The 20,795-nt window shown below is 40.7% G+C and overlaps 1 protein-coding gene across 2 annotated transcripts in view; it reads left to right on the top strand.

Moving 5' to 3' along the window:
* BCL7A (BAF chromatin remodeling complex subunit BCL7A) overlaps positions 1-19,689 on the top strand; it is a 28,981-nt gene extending 9,292 nt beyond the window's left edge. Inside the window, exons 1-6 of one of the 2 annotated variants that reach the window (XM_042034717.1) lie at positions 3,918-4,042; positions 7,617-7,698; positions 10,384-10,480; positions 12,349-12,516; positions 15,116-15,237; positions 16,065-19,689. In XM_042034717.1, coding sequence (XP_041890651.1) covers positions 4,008-4,042; positions 7,617-7,698; positions 10,384-10,480; positions 12,349-12,516; positions 15,116-15,237; positions 16,065-16,136 — 576 coding nt within the window. In that variant the 5' untranslated portion in view covers positions 3,918-4,007 and the 3' untranslated portion in view covers positions 16,137-19,689. Of the gene's footprint in view, positions 1-3,917; positions 4,043-7,616; positions 7,699-10,383; positions 10,481-12,348; positions 12,517-15,115; positions 15,238-16,064 lie in introns of those variants that run through there. The other variant, XM_042034718.1, reaches the window with a different exon arrangement.
* The last annotated feature ends 1,106 nt before the right edge of the window (positions 19,690-20,795 follow it).

Genomic DNA, 20,795 nt, shown 5'->3' with positions numbered 1-20,795 from the left:
CATGAAGGCGGCGGCGGCGTGTGAGGGCGAGAGGCGGCTCCATTGTGCGGCCGAGCCCCCTCCCCGCCGCCCCCCGCCGCTCCCCGCGGACCCCGGCCCGCTGCCCCGCGCCGCGGGTCCCGAGCCGGGCGCCTCGGGCATGGGCGGGCGGCGGGGTCGTGTCGGGCGCCTCCCGCCGCCGGCCCCTACAAAGGGCCCGAGGAGCGGGCCCGGGGTGGCTCCGCCGCCCGCTCTTCTGGGTGGAAGTAGTGCTCGGAGAAGTGTTCTGGAAAAAAAGAAAACACGTTGAGAATACCCCTGTGAAGCTCCCGAGAGGTGGTTTTTTTTTTTGTCGTTGCCTGTTTGTGTATTGATTTCACCTCCCAAGTTCCCGTGGTTTGCGCGTAAAAGCGCAGCAAACCCAAGCGCGATCGTCTCCCACCGACGCTCCGGGAGAGAGCGCGAAACTGCCCCTGGCACCTCTCCTAAATCATAAAATAAAAGGTTATACCCCGTGTGAAATAAGTCCCTCTTGTTAGGCCTTCAACGCGTTTTGGCATTTTCCCGCTTTTGTCTTTTTTTTTTTTTTTCTGCTTTTGTTAGAAAAACCCACACGAGGTGTTTAAACAATGCAGTAAAGCGGTCGCCGCCGTGCTCTGCATGGTCGGTCCGGGGATTTGGGATGGGATAAAGAGCAGTGCCGGTGTGACTCAAGAGTGAATCTTTCTTCCAGCAAGTTAGCTGACTGCTCAGCAGTCTCTGTGCATGTATCTTAAAATACTTCCTTTAAATGTTTGGAATCCACGGGGAAATCCCTTGCGTTATTGTTATTGTGCATCACTCAGCTGGTTCGAGGCTTTGAAATCAAGGGGACACTTCTATTGCCCTCCTCAGCTAGCGCTTTGTTTTCGTTAAAAGAAAAGCAAAATACAGAATTCGTGTTCGTTATTAGGGCGAAATGGATTGTTAAGTTTTAAATGGCCTTGAGCACATGAATGGGTCCGTTGGCGTGAGCCGGACAAAGAATCGGGACGTGTGTCCAGTAACGCCGGGCACGGGATGGGGATTTCAAAGAATCCAGCCATTGTGTGGGGAGCCGGAGCAGCCCCAGCACCGCAGCTCGGGTGGTTTCAGGAACTCTCTTCTACTCGGGTGTTGTTTTTAAGTGCAGTTTGCTGACTGCTGGGCCGGTTTTGGAGGGTCAGAACAATGTGCCGCGGTGTGACAGGACTTTTGTTCCAACGGGAGCGTGGTTGGATGTGTGGGACTGTTCTGTCTGTAGGTATTTCATTCATGAGCGCAGCACGCTCCTTTTGAATCCTGGTTTGTGGAATTCAGAGAGAGTAGAGACAGAAGCTTGGCCATTCAACAAAATACCTAATTTATTTATTTTTTCTTGGCAAGGACTCTCTGCCATCATGCCCGTTGCTATGGCTCTTTCTGTAAAACAGAAATCTTATGATATAAATAGATTTTTCTACATTTTAACCTTCACGATAGACAACTTGCTTTAAAGGGTTCCTGTACAGTCATGCAGTGTTTCTGTTGATTATTATCAGAAGTATTGATATGACTTTCTGTACGTGCACTTCACAAGTATTTACGTAAAGCAATTCTCTTATTTTCAAAGGAATCATAATTTGAAGGTGACTCTCATGATTACCCCCTACCTGCAGTCAAATACAGTGGGAAATTAGCAAGAGAGATTCTGTGTTTTGTGGTTTCAGTGTTTTGAGAAGACTTGGCTTGTTAAATTGAACTTTCCACACTAGCAATTCCTGCATCTTCAGAAGAGCCACATCGGCAATTTCCAAGTGTGCAGTTTCATTTGCATAATAGGAGCAATTTGTTGCCATCCACAGCTCTTCTGTGGAAATGCAGCCACTGAAAATTAAAATACCTTGCGTCCAACATTTCCTAGAACAGAGTTTTGTGACACTTGTGTGCTCGGGGTGGTGCGTGCCAGGGATGGGCAGGGAGACAGACTGGGCTGTGAACTCATCCGAGGGGACATTGGCTTTATCCAGAGCTTTATCCACCTGTGCAGGTGTGCAGCACCTTGCTGTGCTTGGTATTCCTGAGCCCCTGTGCTGTCACATCTGTGCCTGCTGGTAGGCAGCTTCCATCAGGGCAGGCTTTGTTCCTTAGAAAATTAGTGTTCCTGGACAGCCAGCCCTTGGATGCAGGTCCTCTGTCTTCCTGTCTGTTCAGGAGCGCGTGGCACTTCTGGTTATTGCTGGAACTTAGTAGTAAACAGTGAAGTTGTTACATTTTTATCTTGAGATTACTGTAACCTTATCTCCTTTGTTTAAACCTTGCTCATGAATGAGCATCTGTTTTGGAAAACACACAGCACGTGGCTTACAGAATACACGGTTGCCTTGTGTTTGTGTGGCAGAAATGTTAAATTTCCACAGTAAGAGAACAGTTCTACCTTTCTTTAACAATACTTAAAATTCTTTTCTCAGTCTATTTAAAAAATCCTCTGAGATTAATTTGTCACAGTGAATGGTATAGGATTGGTTTTTTGTCTTTAAAGGTTGATGGGGACGTGTAGATTCCAAGTGGGCTCCAAGAAAAGAGGGGCAAAAACTCTTATGCCCTCAGCCAGCGTAAGAAAAATACTGGAGACATGCTTGGTTTTTGTCAATGTCTGATTTATTAAATGAAGGAAAACGCAGACATTTACTGAAGAGAGAAGGGATGAGCAGGAGGAAAGCTTAAGTGGTAGGATGTCTTAGGAGGCAGTGAAATAATTTGCATGTAGCACTGCTGGACTTTCGGACAGCTGTGCAAACATTTAAGGGTGGAGGTCTGGAGTACCTGGTGGGGATAGGTAACCCTGGCTTTAGAGAATGCTCTAGGAATTGGGAAATCCGACTGCGTTGCCTTGTCTTTGAATTGCAGTATTTCTCAGAAGTCCTTCGACCTTCTTCTGACCCATCAAAGCCCTGATCTGGAGGCTGATAACACCTTAGGGAGAAGAGGTGAACCTGGACAGCTGGTGAAAGTACTTGGAGAAAGTCAGGGGAAGAGTCTCTACAGGCTGTGTTACCTGGTCCCGTTGGCTGGGATTGTGAGCTGTGGCTGTTCAGGATTTCTAGGCAATGCTGCTGTAGCTTTTCTGTTCACTGTCTCCATTCAGACTTGCTAAAATGTTTTTGTGTGGTATGTAATGCTCTGAGATTGAGCTTCTGTAGGTTTTGCTGCTTGTGCCTCCTTCTTCAAATAGGCTTTTGCTCTGAAAAGGAGTTAATGACATAGAACTCCTTAACATGATGTCTTTGGAAAAAGGCTGTTTGCTACTCCCAGATCACTGCTTTAGCCTGGCTGTGTTGGGTTTCCTGCTAGGATTGTAGTTCAGGTAGTGGCAGTTGAAGTAAAAATGCCCAGTGTATGTGCAGGAATGCTCTGAAGTTCTGTAGTGGCCCAAACATGCTGTTACCATGCTTGAATTATGATACCTTTTTTTAATTCTGGCTTGTGATTATTTCTTTCTGAGCCAGGATACGCTCTCTGACTTCAGTAGAACTTGAAGTTAAAGTTTTGTAATGTGTAAGCCATGGTTCTGTCTGCTGTGAGCAAGGTGCTTGTGGCCACGTGGAACCAGGCAGGGCTTGCTTTAAGCCATGCTGGCCTGTGTGCATTACAGGAGACTCCCCAAATGTGCTGTACTGAGATAAACTCATAGAGAGAAGGTGTCTGTGACCACATGTCCTTGTCCAGTTACCCTACATGGCATTTTATTGTATTTGCAGCCTGGTCAATAAACACCATGTGTGTTTGGGGCTCCTTCACGTTACTCACTAGACAAACATCTACTCAGCAGTAGGCGTGCTCGGAAAAGCACGCCTACGCTTCAAAAAATCATTTTTTGTGCATCTGACAGCACTTTTTGTGTATAATAATGGCATATTCTTTCCCATCCCCTTTCTCTTTTGCTTGATCCCACAGGGAGGTCATAATTCTGTGATTTTCACCAAACTCTGTTGCAATGCAAGTGAGTGTGATGTGATAAATTCAGCATTATGACGTCACTTCGTGATCACCAGCAGAAGATGGGGTATGTGGGAGCAAATCCTTGTGTAAATGCAGATCACCGTGATGAATGGTAGTCATGGGAAAAGGCCAAACAAGTGGGAAAGCCTTTCCTTGAGTGATATATTGGCAGTAAAGGCTTTCTGTGTCTCTGCTGTCAAATGTTTCTGGCACTCACTGCTGCTGCAGAAGCTGCCTTGACACTTTCTGTATAAGTGTAATATACACTGTTGTGTTTGCTCACCCGTATATTACTTTTATACGTGGAATCTGATGTTCATCTGTGGCGCTTTAGTGTTACTAAACAAAGTATAAATATATTTAAGAGTCTTGGGTTTTTTAGAACGGGGAATTGAGTATATAATGATGTAAGTTCTGAGATATTAGTATGCCTCAGGCATGAGCGCTGAAGAAGTGTTGATACTAATGCTTACCCTTTGTACCCTTGGCTGTCCTTTAAATGCTGTGCAGATACAGTTCAGAATTTAAAAATGCTTTTACACAATTTCAGATAAATGTAAGGGTTTGTTTCTGTTGCACTGATTAGTTTCTGAATTTACTATAACTAAAATATTGAAGATACTTTTCAGTGTGGAAGATTAAAATTAAAAATTTTATTGTATATATTTTAGTTTTGCCATTTTCTGGTGTTGTTACTCCTGAGTCATTCATGGAGGAACAGGAGAGCTTTGAGAACAGGCAAAATGGTTTTTTTTGTAAAACTGTGGAGTTTTATCAGCTAGACATGGACAAGTAAAGTTAATAATTACCACATTTTTAGCCTGATAAAGTGTCAGGCTGATGGTGTTACATTAGCCATCTTTACCAATCCAACAGTCAACACAGAGATCAACCTATAGAGAATAACAGGGGACGGTGCAATGACAGATATTGCTCAGTCATCACTTATCGAAGGTGGAATAGAGTGACGGGGGTGGAATTCTGGTCAGGATCTTTGGGTGGGTGCAGCAGACAGGAAAACAGGTGAAGAAACTGCTTAAGGTTTCACAACAGACTGAGCACAAGAGTTCATTAATTCCTCGTTCCTACTCCAGCACTGGGCCAATGAGGATATTCTGTGGTTTGTGCAGCATTTCCCAAACTTGCTGCCATGGGCAGCATCAGTAAATTATCAATTCTCACTGAGTGAAAAGGAAAGTCCCTGATCAGCAGGTTGGGATGGTGTCTTTGCACAAAAGATTAAAAAGTGAGTGTTCAGAGTAGAAGTGGGTTTGGGGTTTTTGTTTGCTTGTTTGCATTTTGGGTTTTGTTTTGAAATGGTAAGGCAGTAAGTATTACAGATAATATTCTAAGCTTAATTTGCAATAAATGTCTTAAATCTTGAAATGATTTTACCCTGTTGATCTTTAAATGTCTGAAATTCATTGCGTTTCTTTGTTAACAGATTTGTGTTTGTGCTGCCAATGCTTTTATTAAGTTTTAGAGGAGGTTGTCTTTCTTTTTTTCTTATTAATACTTTCATGGTCTTAAACTGTCAATACTGTAAATACTTACACATGTAAAATATTTGCATAATAGCACTGTGATGTTGGGTTTTCTTTTTAGCCATAAGTGTTTGCAGGACTGGGATGTTGGTGTACTTCCATCACAAAATATTCCCGTTGTTGTCTGAATTACTGTGTATTGAAATCAGCTTAAAAATCCCTATAGCTGAGGGTTATCAAAACTTAAAGTGGTACATAAGAAGCTCAGAAGAGTTAAAATGTCAGGGCTAACTTTAATACTAGAAGGAAAAAGTTACTAATATAGGTTTCCTCCTGTGTTCTACAGTCTGTCCAGTGAAGATGCTGTGTGAGGCTGCTTTGAGATGCTAACAGGTATCTTGAACTTTTGGTTTTCCAGTGCAGCATCTCTAAGTAATATTTTGCTGTAGGAAAAGAATAAAATCTTGATTTTTTAAAAAAACATTTATTCACCTCTCCCCACACCCAAAACAAAACCCCAGCTGGTTTTATTTCCATAATTTCAAAGGTTTTCTTTAGTAGAAATAAATCTAGTTTGTCTTGTATCCTTAAAAAACCCCAAATTATATCATGATCATCTTTTCACAATTAAGTATGCTCTCATTATTGACATGCCCTCATCTCCACTGTCATTTTATCGCATGTAGAGCTCCAAATTAGAGTGAAATTGGATTTTGACATACTTCAGCCACCTAGTGTACCCAAATGGCTGTGTCTAAACACATTGAGGGAACACTGCTCCACAAAGAGCAGTGGGAAAGAAATGAATTTGAAATAGTTTTGGACTTAAATTAAAATATCATTATGGACAGATCCAAAAATGTATCAAATAGTCATGCATAATTTAGTTTTGCTTTTGTTCTTAATTAAACAGGAAAATGCCTCTTCTAAAGGGAAAATACAAGATTGGGCTTTAGTGGCTAAAACAAATAGGAGGATGTTTGTGACATTTGTACAGTGTGGCTGCTTTTGATTCTGGAGGCCCTTTCTAAAAATGGAGCTATCACATATATATAAATACATATATTTGGAGTCACATCCAGCTTCTCCCATCCTGCAAAGAACATTTTTTATTTTTTTAATCTATAACTGGATCCCAAATCTATTATTTAAACGTGCTTATGGAAACAAACAAAAAAAAGCCTGAGATCTCATGCCAAATTAATTTCAGATGTTCCTGAATATTTAATGGAATCGGTCTTTGTTGTTAACTTTTAATCGATCCATTTGCAGAGCTGCATTGCAAACCCAGGAACCAGCAGTGGTAATCTGTGACCTGAAAACTGATCACAGAAACGTGATGAAATTTCTCTGGCATTATGGACCTTCTTTTAATGCCCTGATGTGCAGAGCTCAAGGAATTCATCCCTCAGCCGAGCACTCAGCATCCCTCTCCAGCCCAGCACTGTGACCCCCTAAGGCAGAGCTGCCCTGCAGCCACTTTTCCTTCACAATTTGTCAGTGTCACCATTCACGGCTGGCAGAGTCTGCACACAGTGCCTGAGGTTGTGCTTTCCCCTCTCTGATAGCCTCAGCCTTGCCTTTCCCCAGAGCTGGGCTCTCCAGAGCCTGGATTCTGCACCATGGCACATATTGCTCCCCATGAGGCTGTTGGTCCTATGGCTGGAATTGCAGAGCTGTCTGTCAGGGGTGTGGAGTGAACATTAAATTGCCAGCAGCAAATTTCTGCCCCCAAATAAACCTCAGGTGGTCAAAATGCATCTAGATTTCTAATCCCATTAAACAGCTTCATGACAATCAAAACACACTGATCTGTCTAAACCCTCTTCTGCTGTCTAGAAACTTAAATGAAAATTGTAGGCATTAAATCCGCATTTTCAATTGCTGTTCTTCTTAACTTTATCTTTAATTCAGATCTTATTACTGCTACTGCAGTTACTCACCCAGTCAAGTAACAGCCCTGAGAAATCTGGAGGTTAGCAGTGCTCTAGCAAGTTGTGAAATGCAAAGAAAAATTTGCACAGTGCAGTGCTAAAGATGATGTAATAGAGATCATCCTACTTAATAGCCTGTTTAAATCCTTGACAACTTACAATAGTAGATCACTCTCTTCTGAATCTGAAGTTTAACTTCTCCTGCATTGTAATTTTATAGGGAGAAGAAGTGGGTGACAGTTGGCGACACATCCCTAAGGATTTACAAATGGGTACCAGTAACAGAGCCTAAAGTGGATGATGTAAGTATCCTGCAGTATCTTGCTTTTTCCAGATGCAGTTGCTCTTGTTGAAGCAAAGTCGAAAGAAATATTCTTTGATATTCTTTGAGCCTTTAAGCTAAGACTGGTGTGGGTCTTGCAAGCTGCAGGGAGATGTTGATCTCTACAGCAAGTGATGTTGATGGGTCAGTGTGTGACAGTCTCCCTGGAGTCAGCTGGGATCAGTTCTCAGATAACTGTTAAACATGCAGCTGAAACTGAGTTTTAAACCTTTCAATAACTGGGAGGCAGGGAGGGTAAGTTTTGACATGGATTATTTTTCCCCTCTTTCTCTCTGATGATTTAAAGAAAGTAGCTGGTTTGGAACAGGGCAGAGAGCATATTCTATGTGTGGGTCACTGCTATTCTGCTCAAAAATAGGTTGCAAAACACTGACATGAGGGTAGGAATATCCTGTGGCACTGGGATCACTTGTATTAAGATGTCCAGCCCAAGTGATACAGCAACACCATGCTTCTGTTGTCATGTGTGTTTTCCCTTGATAAATGTTCTGTCTGTGCATCATGTTTATGTTCTTTGTGTGCACTGTTCATGTGGTGTTGGCAGAAGTAAGTGTAAAAATCAAAGTCGATAGGACTTGCAAACTGCCTTTCAAAATGATCGTTGCTCTCATCTTATAAATTGTAATACTGTGATAGAAAGAACACTAACCCATGATACCACAGTAAATTAATGATACAAGAGAAAACATATCCTAAGTTTGCTACTCCTTCCTTGGGCTGTCACGTGCTTTTACTTTACCTGAAATAGGAGTGAAGGCCTATCTGGACGAAAACTTCTCCATTAATAGATGTGCAAAATGGTGGTTTTTCAGACAAGACAGTGTCATGACCTTGTCTTACTCAGACTCCAAATTTAAGACCTATTTTTTTTTTATTAGGGTTGTTTTAACTGAGTTTGTTTATTTCTATACTTGTTGTCCCACAGATTTCAGGGACTGTCAGAGTTGTGGGGGTTCTTCCATTGCTTGGGCAGCATCTCTGTGAAGTTCCCCCTTGGGAACTGGGAAACCTGTTCATTCTTTCTAGTTGTCAAATGTTTGGTCTGGATTTTATTATTAATAGTACATAGTGGGGGAAAATTGTGCTATCCGTATGAGAGGGAGTGCAGGGTTTAGGATATTTAGGCTCATGGCTTCTGGCAGTTGTCTTCCTGCTGTTCAGCTGTGCCTGCAGGATGGGTGCTGTGGGACTTGGAAACGGAATTTCTAAGTGAGCTTCTGGATGAATTTTCAAGGTCACTGCTACCCAAAGTCAGGTTCTCTATTATGAAGAATGGGTTTATATAATGGTCTCTATGTGCAGAGTTTAATTGTGTTTCCTGAGCCATCATCTTTAAGTTGAGGCTCCAGATTTGCTGAAATTGGGACACTTGTTTAAGACCAGTTACATTGATGTCCTACAGTCACATTCTTTTCATTTTGGGTAGAGGCTGTTGTGCAGCTGCAGTTGTTGCAGGCTTGGTGTTGGAAGGTTTCTGTCTTACTGCTCTGGAAGGTCTCACACAGAACACAAGCACGTATATTTTAACAATAAATATCAGGCAGGGATAATTTCGGCTATTAAATTTTGTTGTGGACATCCTTTTATATCCAATTTCATCCAGACAATATATTTGCTTTTCACTAAAACAGGAGAATGGGACCTTCCCTATTTCAAGTGGAAGTTGTCTTTGATTTTGGTGAACAGAAATTAAATTACTTTCCCCATCATGTGTTGCTCCTAAGACACTTTGACATTTCTCTGCACTACAGTTAGCTTGGCTCTTCCTCCTACTGGTTGTAGAAGGCTGTTCTGGAACCTCATCACTTTGATGGTTAAGCCTCTTTAAAAAACACTTCTCAGCTTAAATTGCTCACAGTCACTTTCAATATTTCTTTTCTGGCAAAAGTGTCCTTTTTATCTTTAAAAAATGACAAAACCAAACCTGAGAGAGATCATGACCCCTGTGACCTTTCGTTTTGCAAAGGTAAAGAAGTCCATGTGCTCTCGCCTCTGTTTCATGCATCAGCGAGTAAAATCTGGCTTCTCTGAAGTAAAAATACAATTTGGAAACAAGCTTAATAATCTGTTTAAAATAGAGAGAAAAGTCCCTCCAGATATCACTTGTTGAATTTCTTCTGCAGTCTTAGACAATATTTGATTGTGGTTCAGTTTCTTCCCTCGTTGGGGGACAGTTTCTGTCTGAAAGGATGGGCTGAGAGCATTCTTCCTGGAGTCAGGCTTTTAATTGTCTCCTCAGCAGGCAGGATCTCCAAAAGCGGTGCAGCTGGCTCTTTTTCCTGTGAGACTGATTACGTCACCTCCTAATTGCAAATGCTGCATCCCTTAGCAGGCACAGATTCCCCACGTGATGGATGCTACGGTCCCTTCCTTTGTCTTAATCCTTGTGGGTTGGGAGCAGGTTGGGACCTACAGTTCACACAGGGTTGTTGTGCTTGTGCTCTTTGGTTTAGGTCAGTCTGATTTTTCTTAATCCATCTTCCAGTTTGAATGAAGAAACAGCATTAGTTTTAGAGAAGAGGGTTTCATTTGAAATTGTGAGCTGTTCTTACAGAAGCGCTGAGTGGGGAGGGTTTTACACAGCAATGTGGATTTCTCTGCACGGCCATAGTCTCATTTGTGTGGGGGGCCTTTTGTTTTTCAGAAAAATAAGAATAAGAAAAAGGGCAAAGATGAAAAATGTGGCTCTGAAGTGACCACTCCAGAGAACAGCTCCTCCCCAGGGATGATGGACATGCATGGTGAGTGGGAGAAGGTCAGACCCAATTACCCTCTTACACTGCTGTGAAAGTGTAAACCAACAACCTCAGCTTCTGCATTGCTCCGATGTATGGACTTGAATCAAAGTGAAAACAGCATCAGATCTCACTTGGTACCTTGGATGTCTCTTCTGTGGATGTACTAACTGTTGTTTAAATGCTATTTATATTTGGGCTATGAGTGTGAGGGAAAAAATACTGTTAGTGGAACTAAATATGAAAATAAAATGGAAATACCTGTCATTCAAAGCGCTGCACTCAGGTGAAGTAATAAGTCTGTCGAGTTTGCTGCTTGAAGAACCAAAAGACCCCCAAAGCCTCAGTGGTACCTGCTATAATTTAGGCAGGTTTTGTACTTATTAACTTTCTAACTGATAAAGGTCAAGAGAATTCTTCAAGAGCCAGGAAAGAGAACTCTGGTTCTGTGGTGCCTTCCTTCTGCTGCAGCTTGATGAAATTAACTGCTCAAGAAAGCGTTTTTTGTTGGCCAGTCAGGCACTATGAGGTCAATTTTATTTCATTTAATTTTTTTTTAAAATGTGACTTTTGAGTGTTAGCCTGGTGTTTATTACAGAGCAGCTTGCACAGCTCAGCTCTGCTTCAGGTTTTTACCTTCTGGGTGTTTGGATAGCAATTATGGCTGAGAACACAGCACTGTTTGAGCTGATAAGAGAGGATCACGTTTTAGTGGGTTGTAAATTTTTAATTTCAGTTTTATTTGCATTTGTGTTGCCTCCTGGTTGCTTTTTGCATTGCTGAGAGCAAGTGTGGGCTTGCAGTTAAAGGAGTGAGCAGGAGTTTTGCAGATCTGGATTAGTTTTTCATCTGTTTCAAACCTTTTAACTTTTGCCTTGATCAGATCATTTAATTTTTTTAAGTCTTGATTCTCCCATCCATGAGGTGAATGTACTACTTGCTTTTTTTATCATTTATCACCTGTGTTTTTAACTGTACAATTTCACACTGTACAGTTTCGTGATAAAGTTACTGTGGTCTGACTTCAGGCTGCTCTGGAGAGAGGTGGTCCCACCAGCAGCTCTGTGTTCCTGAAGTCCTTTGGATGTAATAGTTGTACAGATGCAGAGGGAGGTGGATTGACTTGTATTCTAGTAATTTAAGTCACAATGTTTTGCAGGCTTAGTTTTCTTTAGGGAGCAGGAGCTTCCCTCTTGGTTATCCATGGATGTTAGTCTGGCTTAAAGGAAGTTGTACCCCACTACTGTCCATAAAATAATAGCTGAGCTACTTAAACCACTGTCACAGGGAGAGGGCACAGGCAGAGTATTTCCTGTTATCTACAGATTGTGCTGCAGAAAATTCCTGTGATCCAAGTCTTTGAGGGCTAGAGAATATTCTGGACAATTATCGCTTAGAAACTATTGATATTGGGACTGGATGTTACATTTTACCTTGAAGAGGTTTTGGGTTGGTATTTTTGACCTTAAGGACACAATTCAAAAAATATATGCTCATCTGAACATTGGAGTGATGAGTATTTGTAAATCTGCAGCATGAACTTACTTAGCCCTGTGTTATATGAGATCGTCACTTCAGTTGATCTGGTTTACTCATACTACAAAATTCTGGGTTCTTTGGGATCAGATCTGAGTAAAACACTCTTGATTTTAATGTATAAAATTTGTTAGAATTAGATTTTTGGTCACTGCTTGAAAACTCCATGGGCTGTTGTGGAAAAAAGTTGGATGTGTAGTGTGAGTCTAAATGATTGGACTTGATCCCTAATGAACTAAATTGTATCATGTGTTCCCAGGGAATAATGTGGAAGAATTAAGGTGTGCTTTGTACCTTGTCAAATCAAACTTTGTTGCTTTCCACTCCTCTGTTTACAGATGACAACAGCAACCAGAGCTCAATAGCTGATGCTTCCCCAATAAAACAGGAAAACAGCAGTAATTCCAGTCCAGCACCAGAGCAGAACTTGGCAATACAAGCAGACGGCACTGAAGTCAAGTCTGACGAAACTCAGGCAGAGGCAAAGGAGCAGCCTGGTTCAGAAGGTGAGCTAGGAGGGCCATTTGAAAGCCAAACAAAAAGAAGTTATCCTTTAGTGTGTTATTTATTTGCTTATCCACTTTAAGAACTGGAAAATAACAATTTGAAAGAAATGGTTTCTAAATTATCAGCATTTATGTGAAAATGGGCCACAGTTTCTCTGACCTACTGGTGATCTTCCATACAACTGGAAAGGTCACACTGACATTCAGGGTCTTTTCAGAGAGAAACAAACAAAATACTGGTGTATTGTTCCCAAATCTCAGCCTTGAAAGAAGAAATAATTTAAAATCATCTTTGAAATGGCTGCTACGATGTAATCACACAAATCCTTGAAGGTATTATTTTGTGTAGATCTGTGGAGGTTTGCTCTCTAGTGTGACATTAAATTAGAGGTGAGATACTTTGAAATTACTTTTTTAGTTGTGTAAACTATAATGAAACCTCTCTTTTCTCTTAACCCTGCTAGCTACTTATTCAAAAGTTAGCTCTGAGTTCTGTCCTAATTTTCTAAAAGCATTACAAGATTCTATTGCAGTTGTGCACAGATTAAAAATACATGTGGGTTAAGAGATTGTTCTGAACCTCACTCTTTAAATGGTATTTTGGGTAATTGAAACATGCTCTGTATTTATATTCTTGGGAAGATAACTTTCTTTGTCCTATTATAACAGATAAAAGATGTCCTTAACACCATTCTAATAATTTGGTTGCGGAATTCTTCCCGTACCAAAGCAATTAAATTATGCCCTCCTGATTTAGTTCTTCACTCAGTAGATCCACTGACCAATTTAAATTTAGAACTTTTATCTTGGTAATGCCAGAGTGGTTAAATATATTAAGTGTTGTCATTCTTAACTGGGGTTCAAATCTGACAGCAGAACCAGCACCAAATGGGAATAAATCAGAACATCATTTCCTTCAAAGAAAATCTCCACTTGCATATTTGGCCACAGTAAACAGTAAGGATTTACTCCCAAGTCTAATATTGTCTGAACCTGCTTATGTGAAGCTGCTACATAGCATACATGTTCCCCTGGCTAAATTTAGGTTCAGGGAAAATCATACCAAGTCCTCTGGATTAGTTCCAGCACCAGTTATTGTAAAACGAAAGGGAGACATAATGGCAAAAAATACCCGCTATGTGGGTTTTTTTCAGTTGGTTAAATGCTGTGTTAAACAATTTATTAAACATTTATCTACCTTGTTGTGATCAATCAGAACCCTGCAATTGGGACATTATTCAGCTGGTCAGGGTTAATGACCTTGCATGTCTATCTCATGTTACTCCACTGAAATCAGGGAGGTTCCTGTAAGCCAGTTTGGGTGGTCAGAAATGCTTAATGAGGAATTCTTAAATAAGGTGGATTCAAAGCATTCTGCTGTGTGAACAAGTCCTGCAGGCGTTGGAATAGCTTTGGTGGTTTAAGGTATGGATCCCCTTGTCCAAAGGTCAGCAGCAGCCTGAGTGTGTCCTCAGGAGCAGCTGGAAGAGAACAGCGGTGATGAGCTGGCTTTGTCACGGGGAGATGGGCACATGGCAGAGTGCTCCTCAGCTCAGTGGGTGCTGAGACATACACAGCAAAAATTGAAACTCAGATTTCTTTGGACCCTTGGGACTTGTTTCTTTATCAGCATGAAGATGCATTTCTGGTTAGACATGGACAGGAAGAGAATTTTGCCCAAGTTTGCTGAATGTGATCTTTGAGATGCTCATCATGGGCGTCACTTTGTCTTGAATTCAGAAATGCTTGTGATGCTTTTTATACAGTACACCACAAAAATATCCATTACTCACTGGTTATGGCATCTTCATTAACCAAAGCTGTCCAGCAGTTTTGTTTGATCTTGCATTTCTCTTCATCTGGAATAAATTCATAGGTTCTTTGGGTCAGGGATCTAGGAGTACATTTTACATGTCCCTGTCCCCTGTTTAAGTAAATGGGTGCTTTAACCTTGAGTCTTCTGTAAGTCTTGTTTTGAGAGAGGGAAGGGTTTAAAAAAACAACCAGTCAACCAAAAAAAAAAAAACCTCCCAGTGAAAGCTGGAAGCAAGTAACAGCTGTAACAGGCTGGAGGACTTCTTCACACCTATGCACCAGAATTAAAAATTTAGTTGTTAAGCTAGTTAGCTGAATTCTATCTCAAATGTAGTATCAGGCGAAAAAAAGGATTTTAAATATATGGCTGAATTTTGATTCAGGTAACTTTATTCTCTCTGCTTAACCACAGGTTTTTAGAGCCATTAGTTGTAACAATTCAGCCCTTTTGCTTCTGGTTTGAAGGAATTCCCTTGCAGTCCAGACTTGTTTGCTGAGGGCTCGGACATCCTGTGTGAGGCTGTGCAGGAGCTTGGCTCCCTCTAGGGTCTGATCCTAGGGTCTGTGCTCTGGCAGCAGGAAGGAAAAGTTCTGGCAGCAGCCAGGTTGTGATCCTGGAGTTTGAGCTTAATTCACCATATCCGTACACTTGTTAGGTGTGTTGTCATTAATGGTTACAGTGTGGGTGAAATGTGTGTGCTGGGGATGTTGCTGATGGAAAGACATCCTGGAAAGCTCCTGCTGAAAGCTTTCATTTGTTTAAAATTATTTCTTGACATTTCAGATACCTCTGATGAACAGAATTCACAGTCTTCAATGGAGAATTCCATGAATAGTTCAGAGAAAGCAGAAATTCAGTCCTCTGGAGAAAATGATTTAATTACAGAGGCATCTAAAAACTCTCAGGTAACTTCAAGTGCAAAAGTCAGATTACATGGTCTTGGAAAAGCTTATTTTTACTTAAAAGCAAATGTAAGGAGGACAGTTTCGTATTTCCATTGATTTCCAAAGTGAGGACAGTAAAGCAGCTGTAAAGTATGAAATGTGCCTGTGCCTGGTTTTGTGGTGCAGGTGACTGGCTGCTTGAATCTCACAGAACTGGAACAGTAAGACCAGATTGGTCTGATGGGTTTCTCAGTTTATTAAACCAGACCATGTTTTTAAGGGAATACTAACATTTTACATTAATAAATTGCTTGGAACAAACCTACTGGACCCTTTGAGGACCATTCAGAAGTAAAACACCTTCTATAAAGGTAATTGCTTATGGCAGTTAGGAGAGTTAATTTGTGGATATTTGGGTGTTTACTCACTGAAACACTGAAAAATTCTGGATGGGTGGGAGGAAGAAATTATCCTTGCAATTGTGCCCTTCTCAGGGCAGGACAAGTCCAGATCCTCAGGCAGAGCACCACTCCTCCTGGTTTTGCTGTGGGTCCTTGGTTTCAGTGCACCCTCCATCGAGGCTGTTCCTTGGAATATTCACTGTGGGTTTTAGCCTGGAACTAGAATTTTGCCCTTTGTAGACGACAACAAGTGCAAAGATGCTGAGGTAAGATGTAAGTAGAGGAGTGACTTCAGGCAGCACTGGGACATGTTCTGGCATCCAGGGATGCTTTGTCTGGGACACGTCACACACCGGGGAATTTGTTGGTGCTGTTTGTTTGATGTTTATGGTGCCTGAACTTCAGTGCAATGATAACGTGGCTGTTTTTCTTTTCCCCCTCATTAAGGACTCTGAAGGAGTGCCACCTTCTAAAAAGATGAAAGTAGAGGCTTCCCAACAAAATGTTGAAGAGATTTAGACTATAGATTTTTCTGGTCAGTTTTTATGTAAGGTACATCAGTGGGCTTAATTATAGAACAACCTTACTTAAGCATCTTCTCTTGGATGAGGACAGAACTCCTAACTTTTCAAGTTACCAAGCAAAAATCCAAGAAAGCCTAACAAAGGTTTAACTTCTCAGACACTGAAAACTTTTTCCTGTGAAACAAACATTGAGAACTTTTAAGTTACTGTCTCTGAAATGGTTGGAGTAAACAACTCAGGAGGGGTCTACGCACTGTTTCTAAAGTCAAAATTACAATTATGTTGCTGCTGTATTTTTTTTTTTTCATTTCTCTATTTAACATTGTAAGATATTTAAGGATGGTACAGGTCAGGTATTAGCTTTCATGTGAAGTTCATTGTTCTGGCGTGATGTCTGCTTTTGTTTTGTGCCTTGTGTTCTGAAAACAGTGCTAACTTTTAAAAGTTGTTTTGCAACTGTCTCCTTTGCAAAGTGGCCTATGTTTGCATAATGCCATGTAGTAAGGCTTTTTTTTTTTTTTCTTTTTCTTTTTTGTTCGGGGTTTTTGTTTCGTTTTTAAGTTTTAAATCCCTGGTGCTTAAATTTTTAAACAACTATGAATCAGGAAGCCATTTTCACTCTTGGAGTCCAAGGAGAAAAAGGAGCTTGATATTTTATTTTAGCAGCTATAGTGGAGATCTTTTATTGAATGCATGGCATTCGCAACTGTAAATTTGGTCTTCTAAATACTTAACTTCATCAGAAGTTAACATGATCTGTTTACCATTTATAGTCCAGATCTGAATAGATTATAACACAGGCACTTAAAATACTTACGTATTAGGTCCAGATCTCTGTACTGGGTACAACTTGCTTTACAGGAAAGTTCCACTATGTACATAAATAGGATCAAAGGGATTGATGCACAGTGAGTTTATTTTCAATTGGTCTTTTTTGATATCATGTTTTCACTGAACTGGATTTCATTGTACTGTTTCATTATGAGATGTTTACTTCTATGTTCCAGGAAAATACTGTATTGGGGGGAGGGGGGTTCCTTATTCTCTTTCAGCAAGTCTTGTAAATAAGCCTTGTTGTTTCCGTAGTCCAGTTCCTAACACCAGTTAGGAATGTTCCTTCTCTTCCAATTACATTGAAGTGTGCTTATGCTAATTAAACTAATGGAAAGGCACAAGGTAGGTGCAGCTCCCCTCAAATTCCTGGCAAGCAGAAGTGTGGAACCATCTGCATCAGGTCACGAGGGTCTGGTCTTCCAGTGGGCTTTGTACTTCCAGGGAATAAACACCCGGTGTCGGTGGAACCGCTGATCTCCCACTTCCATGCACACACATCCATCCATGTGTACACACATGCTGCTGGATCGGGCCCTTGCTCTGCCTTCTCCTGGTGTGGGAGATGGAACTTGTAATTTAAAATACGATCTCACAGCTCTGGAGATGGTTGCGTGTAGTTTGTAAGCTGAAAAACTGTAAATACTTTTTTAGACGAAAAAAAGACGTTGCTTCCAGTTGATAACATTTTTTCATAAATTAGGTCTTCGTGAAGCTTATTTAGGTCTGAATTCTCCAATAGTGAAAATGGCTTGCACCTAGACTACTGCATTACGTTTGCAATTACCACTTTATTAGGAAAAATAATGAGGAATTGGGGGGAGGGAAAAGGGGAGGGACGAGTGGGGAGCCAATACTGACCTTCCGTAAGATGTTTGTAGGATTGAACCCCAAATAACCTATGACACTCAACTTTTCCTTTATGTTGAAATAAAACATTTTGGATTTTAACTGAATAAAATCTGATTGCAAATCATTCATGAAAACAGCGTGCTCCCTAATAAGATTTTGGGATTTCTGGTCTGATCATGAAGTCCATTAACATTCTGAAAATAAGGAAATGAGGAGCCAAAAACTGAATTTGCACGATATATGCAATGAAACGGTAGAATTCTCTCTTGAATTGTGTGTATGCCTAAAATGTGGATAACTGGTCCATGACGATTGATTTGTATGTATATTACATTCAGATTTAAGTGATATTTTGTGAGAAGTTCTATTGATATATTAAATGGGCAAATCTAGAAAGATTCAAACTTTTAAATATTTTTGATTTACTAACTTTTCGTTATTCTTAATGCTAAAACAAAACAAATTGATGCCACCTTTGACAAGTAGTTGTGTTTACTAATCCCTCTCTTCAGGTGCATCGCAGCAAGTTTTTAATTTTCATTTTGTAGACGTTTCCAAGGGAGTAAATAGACTTTTCATTTAGGAACTAATTCCTGTACTTTAGGAAGAAATAAAATATATAAATAGCACTAAAAATACCTCAAATTTTTCATTAGATAGAAGCATTTATTGGCATTATTGACATCAACAGGTTTAATTATAAACTTCCTTTTCTCTCCTGTGGCTTCTGCTCAGAACTGTTCATTGTTCTGTGGCTAATGAGACAAGGCATCATAACCATCTTCCTAGAGGCTTTATTTCTGAGGTAGAAATCCTTTATGTACAGCTTCTACAGAATGCATTCAGATCTTTTATTTTAACCAGAGATTCTAGTGACAACAGACAACTGAACAAGCAGATAGATTTGGGTTCCTTAGACCTGTTATTGTCAGTCTCTGGGGGAAGAGACTTTGACATTATCTGGTATAAAGAAATCCAAAATAGTGTATAAGACTGTTATTAGTCTTCTTTTGAAGTGCCTGATAACATTTATGGGCCAACGGATGTGATTGAACACATTTTAATGCCAGAAAGTACAGATGGGACCAAACCAGAACATGGAATTCAAATCCACCTGAGGTTTGAAACCATATCTAAATCCAGCTTTTTTTGGCTTGGACCTATCTCTACCCAAAACTTGTTTTATGAACTCACTGTATAAGGGTTTATTGAAAGCATTGAGAGGTGGAGCAGGAGGAGAGATGTAATTTTTTTCAAGATGACTGAAAGTTCTCATACAGCTGATATTTTAGAAATAGTGCAAATATCAAGAAGTGCTTCCTTGCTACAATGCTGAATGTTGGAGCTTCAGTTACAAATAAATAAATAAATTAAATAACAAAAAAAAAAAAAAAGATAAAAAAAATAAAAAGAAACTAGAAGCAAGCAAGTAATTTAGCTGAGTTGGTGGAACATGTGGGAAGGCCTTCCGGATAATCGATTTACTCAGCCAAACATTTTATAGCAGAACTATTCCTTGGAATTTTTATGCTTGGGAAAGTAGTTGTTAAACATTCCAAAAAGTGCTGGCACTTACAAAACAACAAAAAAAAAATCAACAAGGCAGTATAAAATATCGGTTTTGGGTGGCTATCTTCATACATAAACATTGTCATGTTTTGGAATGTTCTTTATATCTAAGGGCCTGTTAGAAGGTGTAATGAATTTTGTTTTCTTCAATACCTAATCGTTTTCCATCTTATGATTTGTGTGTGTGTGTGTTGTACAGCAGTATAATTTTTCACTTATTTATTCCATCGGTAGTTATGGTTTGTACAATGTACAATGGTTTCATTTCAAAATAAAATAAAAAATCACAACATGAATGCTGCGTGAATAATTTTTATCAAGAAATTTAATCTCAGTTTTGTTTTTTTTTTTTTAAATTTGCAATAAATTTCTGTTTCTATAAATAGTATTTTAAAATGTGCGTTCTCTGGTGTTGTCTCGTTTGGTAACGTGTAAAATGATCCACCTTTGAGCAGTCCAAAGGTGTCTTGATAATTGTGTGGTGGGGCAGGGGCAGGCGGTGGTTGTAAGAACAACAAACAGATACGGCCAAGGTAATTACAACAATCTGCAGAATAATTTGGTAGTTTCAGATAATTCAAGTACCAAATTCCTCAGTTGGCGCTCAGTTAATGTGTTGTGGTAACTTAAATTGGAGGGGGGAGGGAAGGCAGAGTGTGGAAACGTGCTTCACTTTGGAAACGAGCTCGAGTCTGATACTTGCAAGGGTAAAACTCCAGAAGGGTTTTGGAAAGATTCTTTACATTCAAGATAGATATAAAGTGTCCAGCTTATTTTTAGTGTTCTGTGTGCTCTGTCCCAAGGTGGCCTGGAGTTCTACAGGCAGCTCCAGCCCACTCCTACCTTGGCTCTGTTGCCCCTTCGCATTTACTGGGCTGCTTGTAACATCCTCACTGACCCCTTACATTCACTAACCTGGGAAGGAAACTATTTTTAGTTTGGTTTTTTTTCCTTCTCCAGATTAGTGAATTAAACCAGGAGACGCACATCAAGAAGTTCCATACGGGGTGGAACTGGAGAGAGAGGAAAGGACAGGTAGAAGCAAGGCTGTAACTCAAGATGGGTCCCAGAAGGAAAGGCCTCTGAACAGGTAAGGCTTGTGCCAGGGAGCGAGCAGCAGCAGCCTGGAGCAGGGCACGGCTGGAGGTTGTCCTTGTGGTTTCCTGGGAGCAGGAGAGGCACGGAGCCCCGGCGGAGTGAGGCATGCACGGCTGGGCCAGACTCCCGCACTCAGCCCCGGCCCAGGCTGTGAGTAAGATTCCTTGAGCTCTTTCCCTCATCAATGTGGGAATGCTTATCTTCCTGTCTGTAGATTCGGGAGGATAATCTCACCACTAAGTGGTGTGGGATATACTGTGGGCATTAAACAGCTTGGATGGCTCTGTTCAGTGTGTATTACAGT

The sequence above is a fragment of the Corvus kubaryi genome, unplaced genomic scaffold (assembly GCF_017639235.1).
Source record: "Corvus kubaryi isolate FWS band 111438036 unplaced genomic scaffold, C.kubaryi_AGA036_p1.0 37382, whole genome shotgun sequence".
Taxonomy (NCBI): domain Eukaryota; kingdom Metazoa; phylum Chordata; class Aves; order Passeriformes; family Corvidae; genus Corvus; species Corvus kubaryi.
This window is presented reverse-complemented; position numbering and strand designations above follow the sequence as displayed.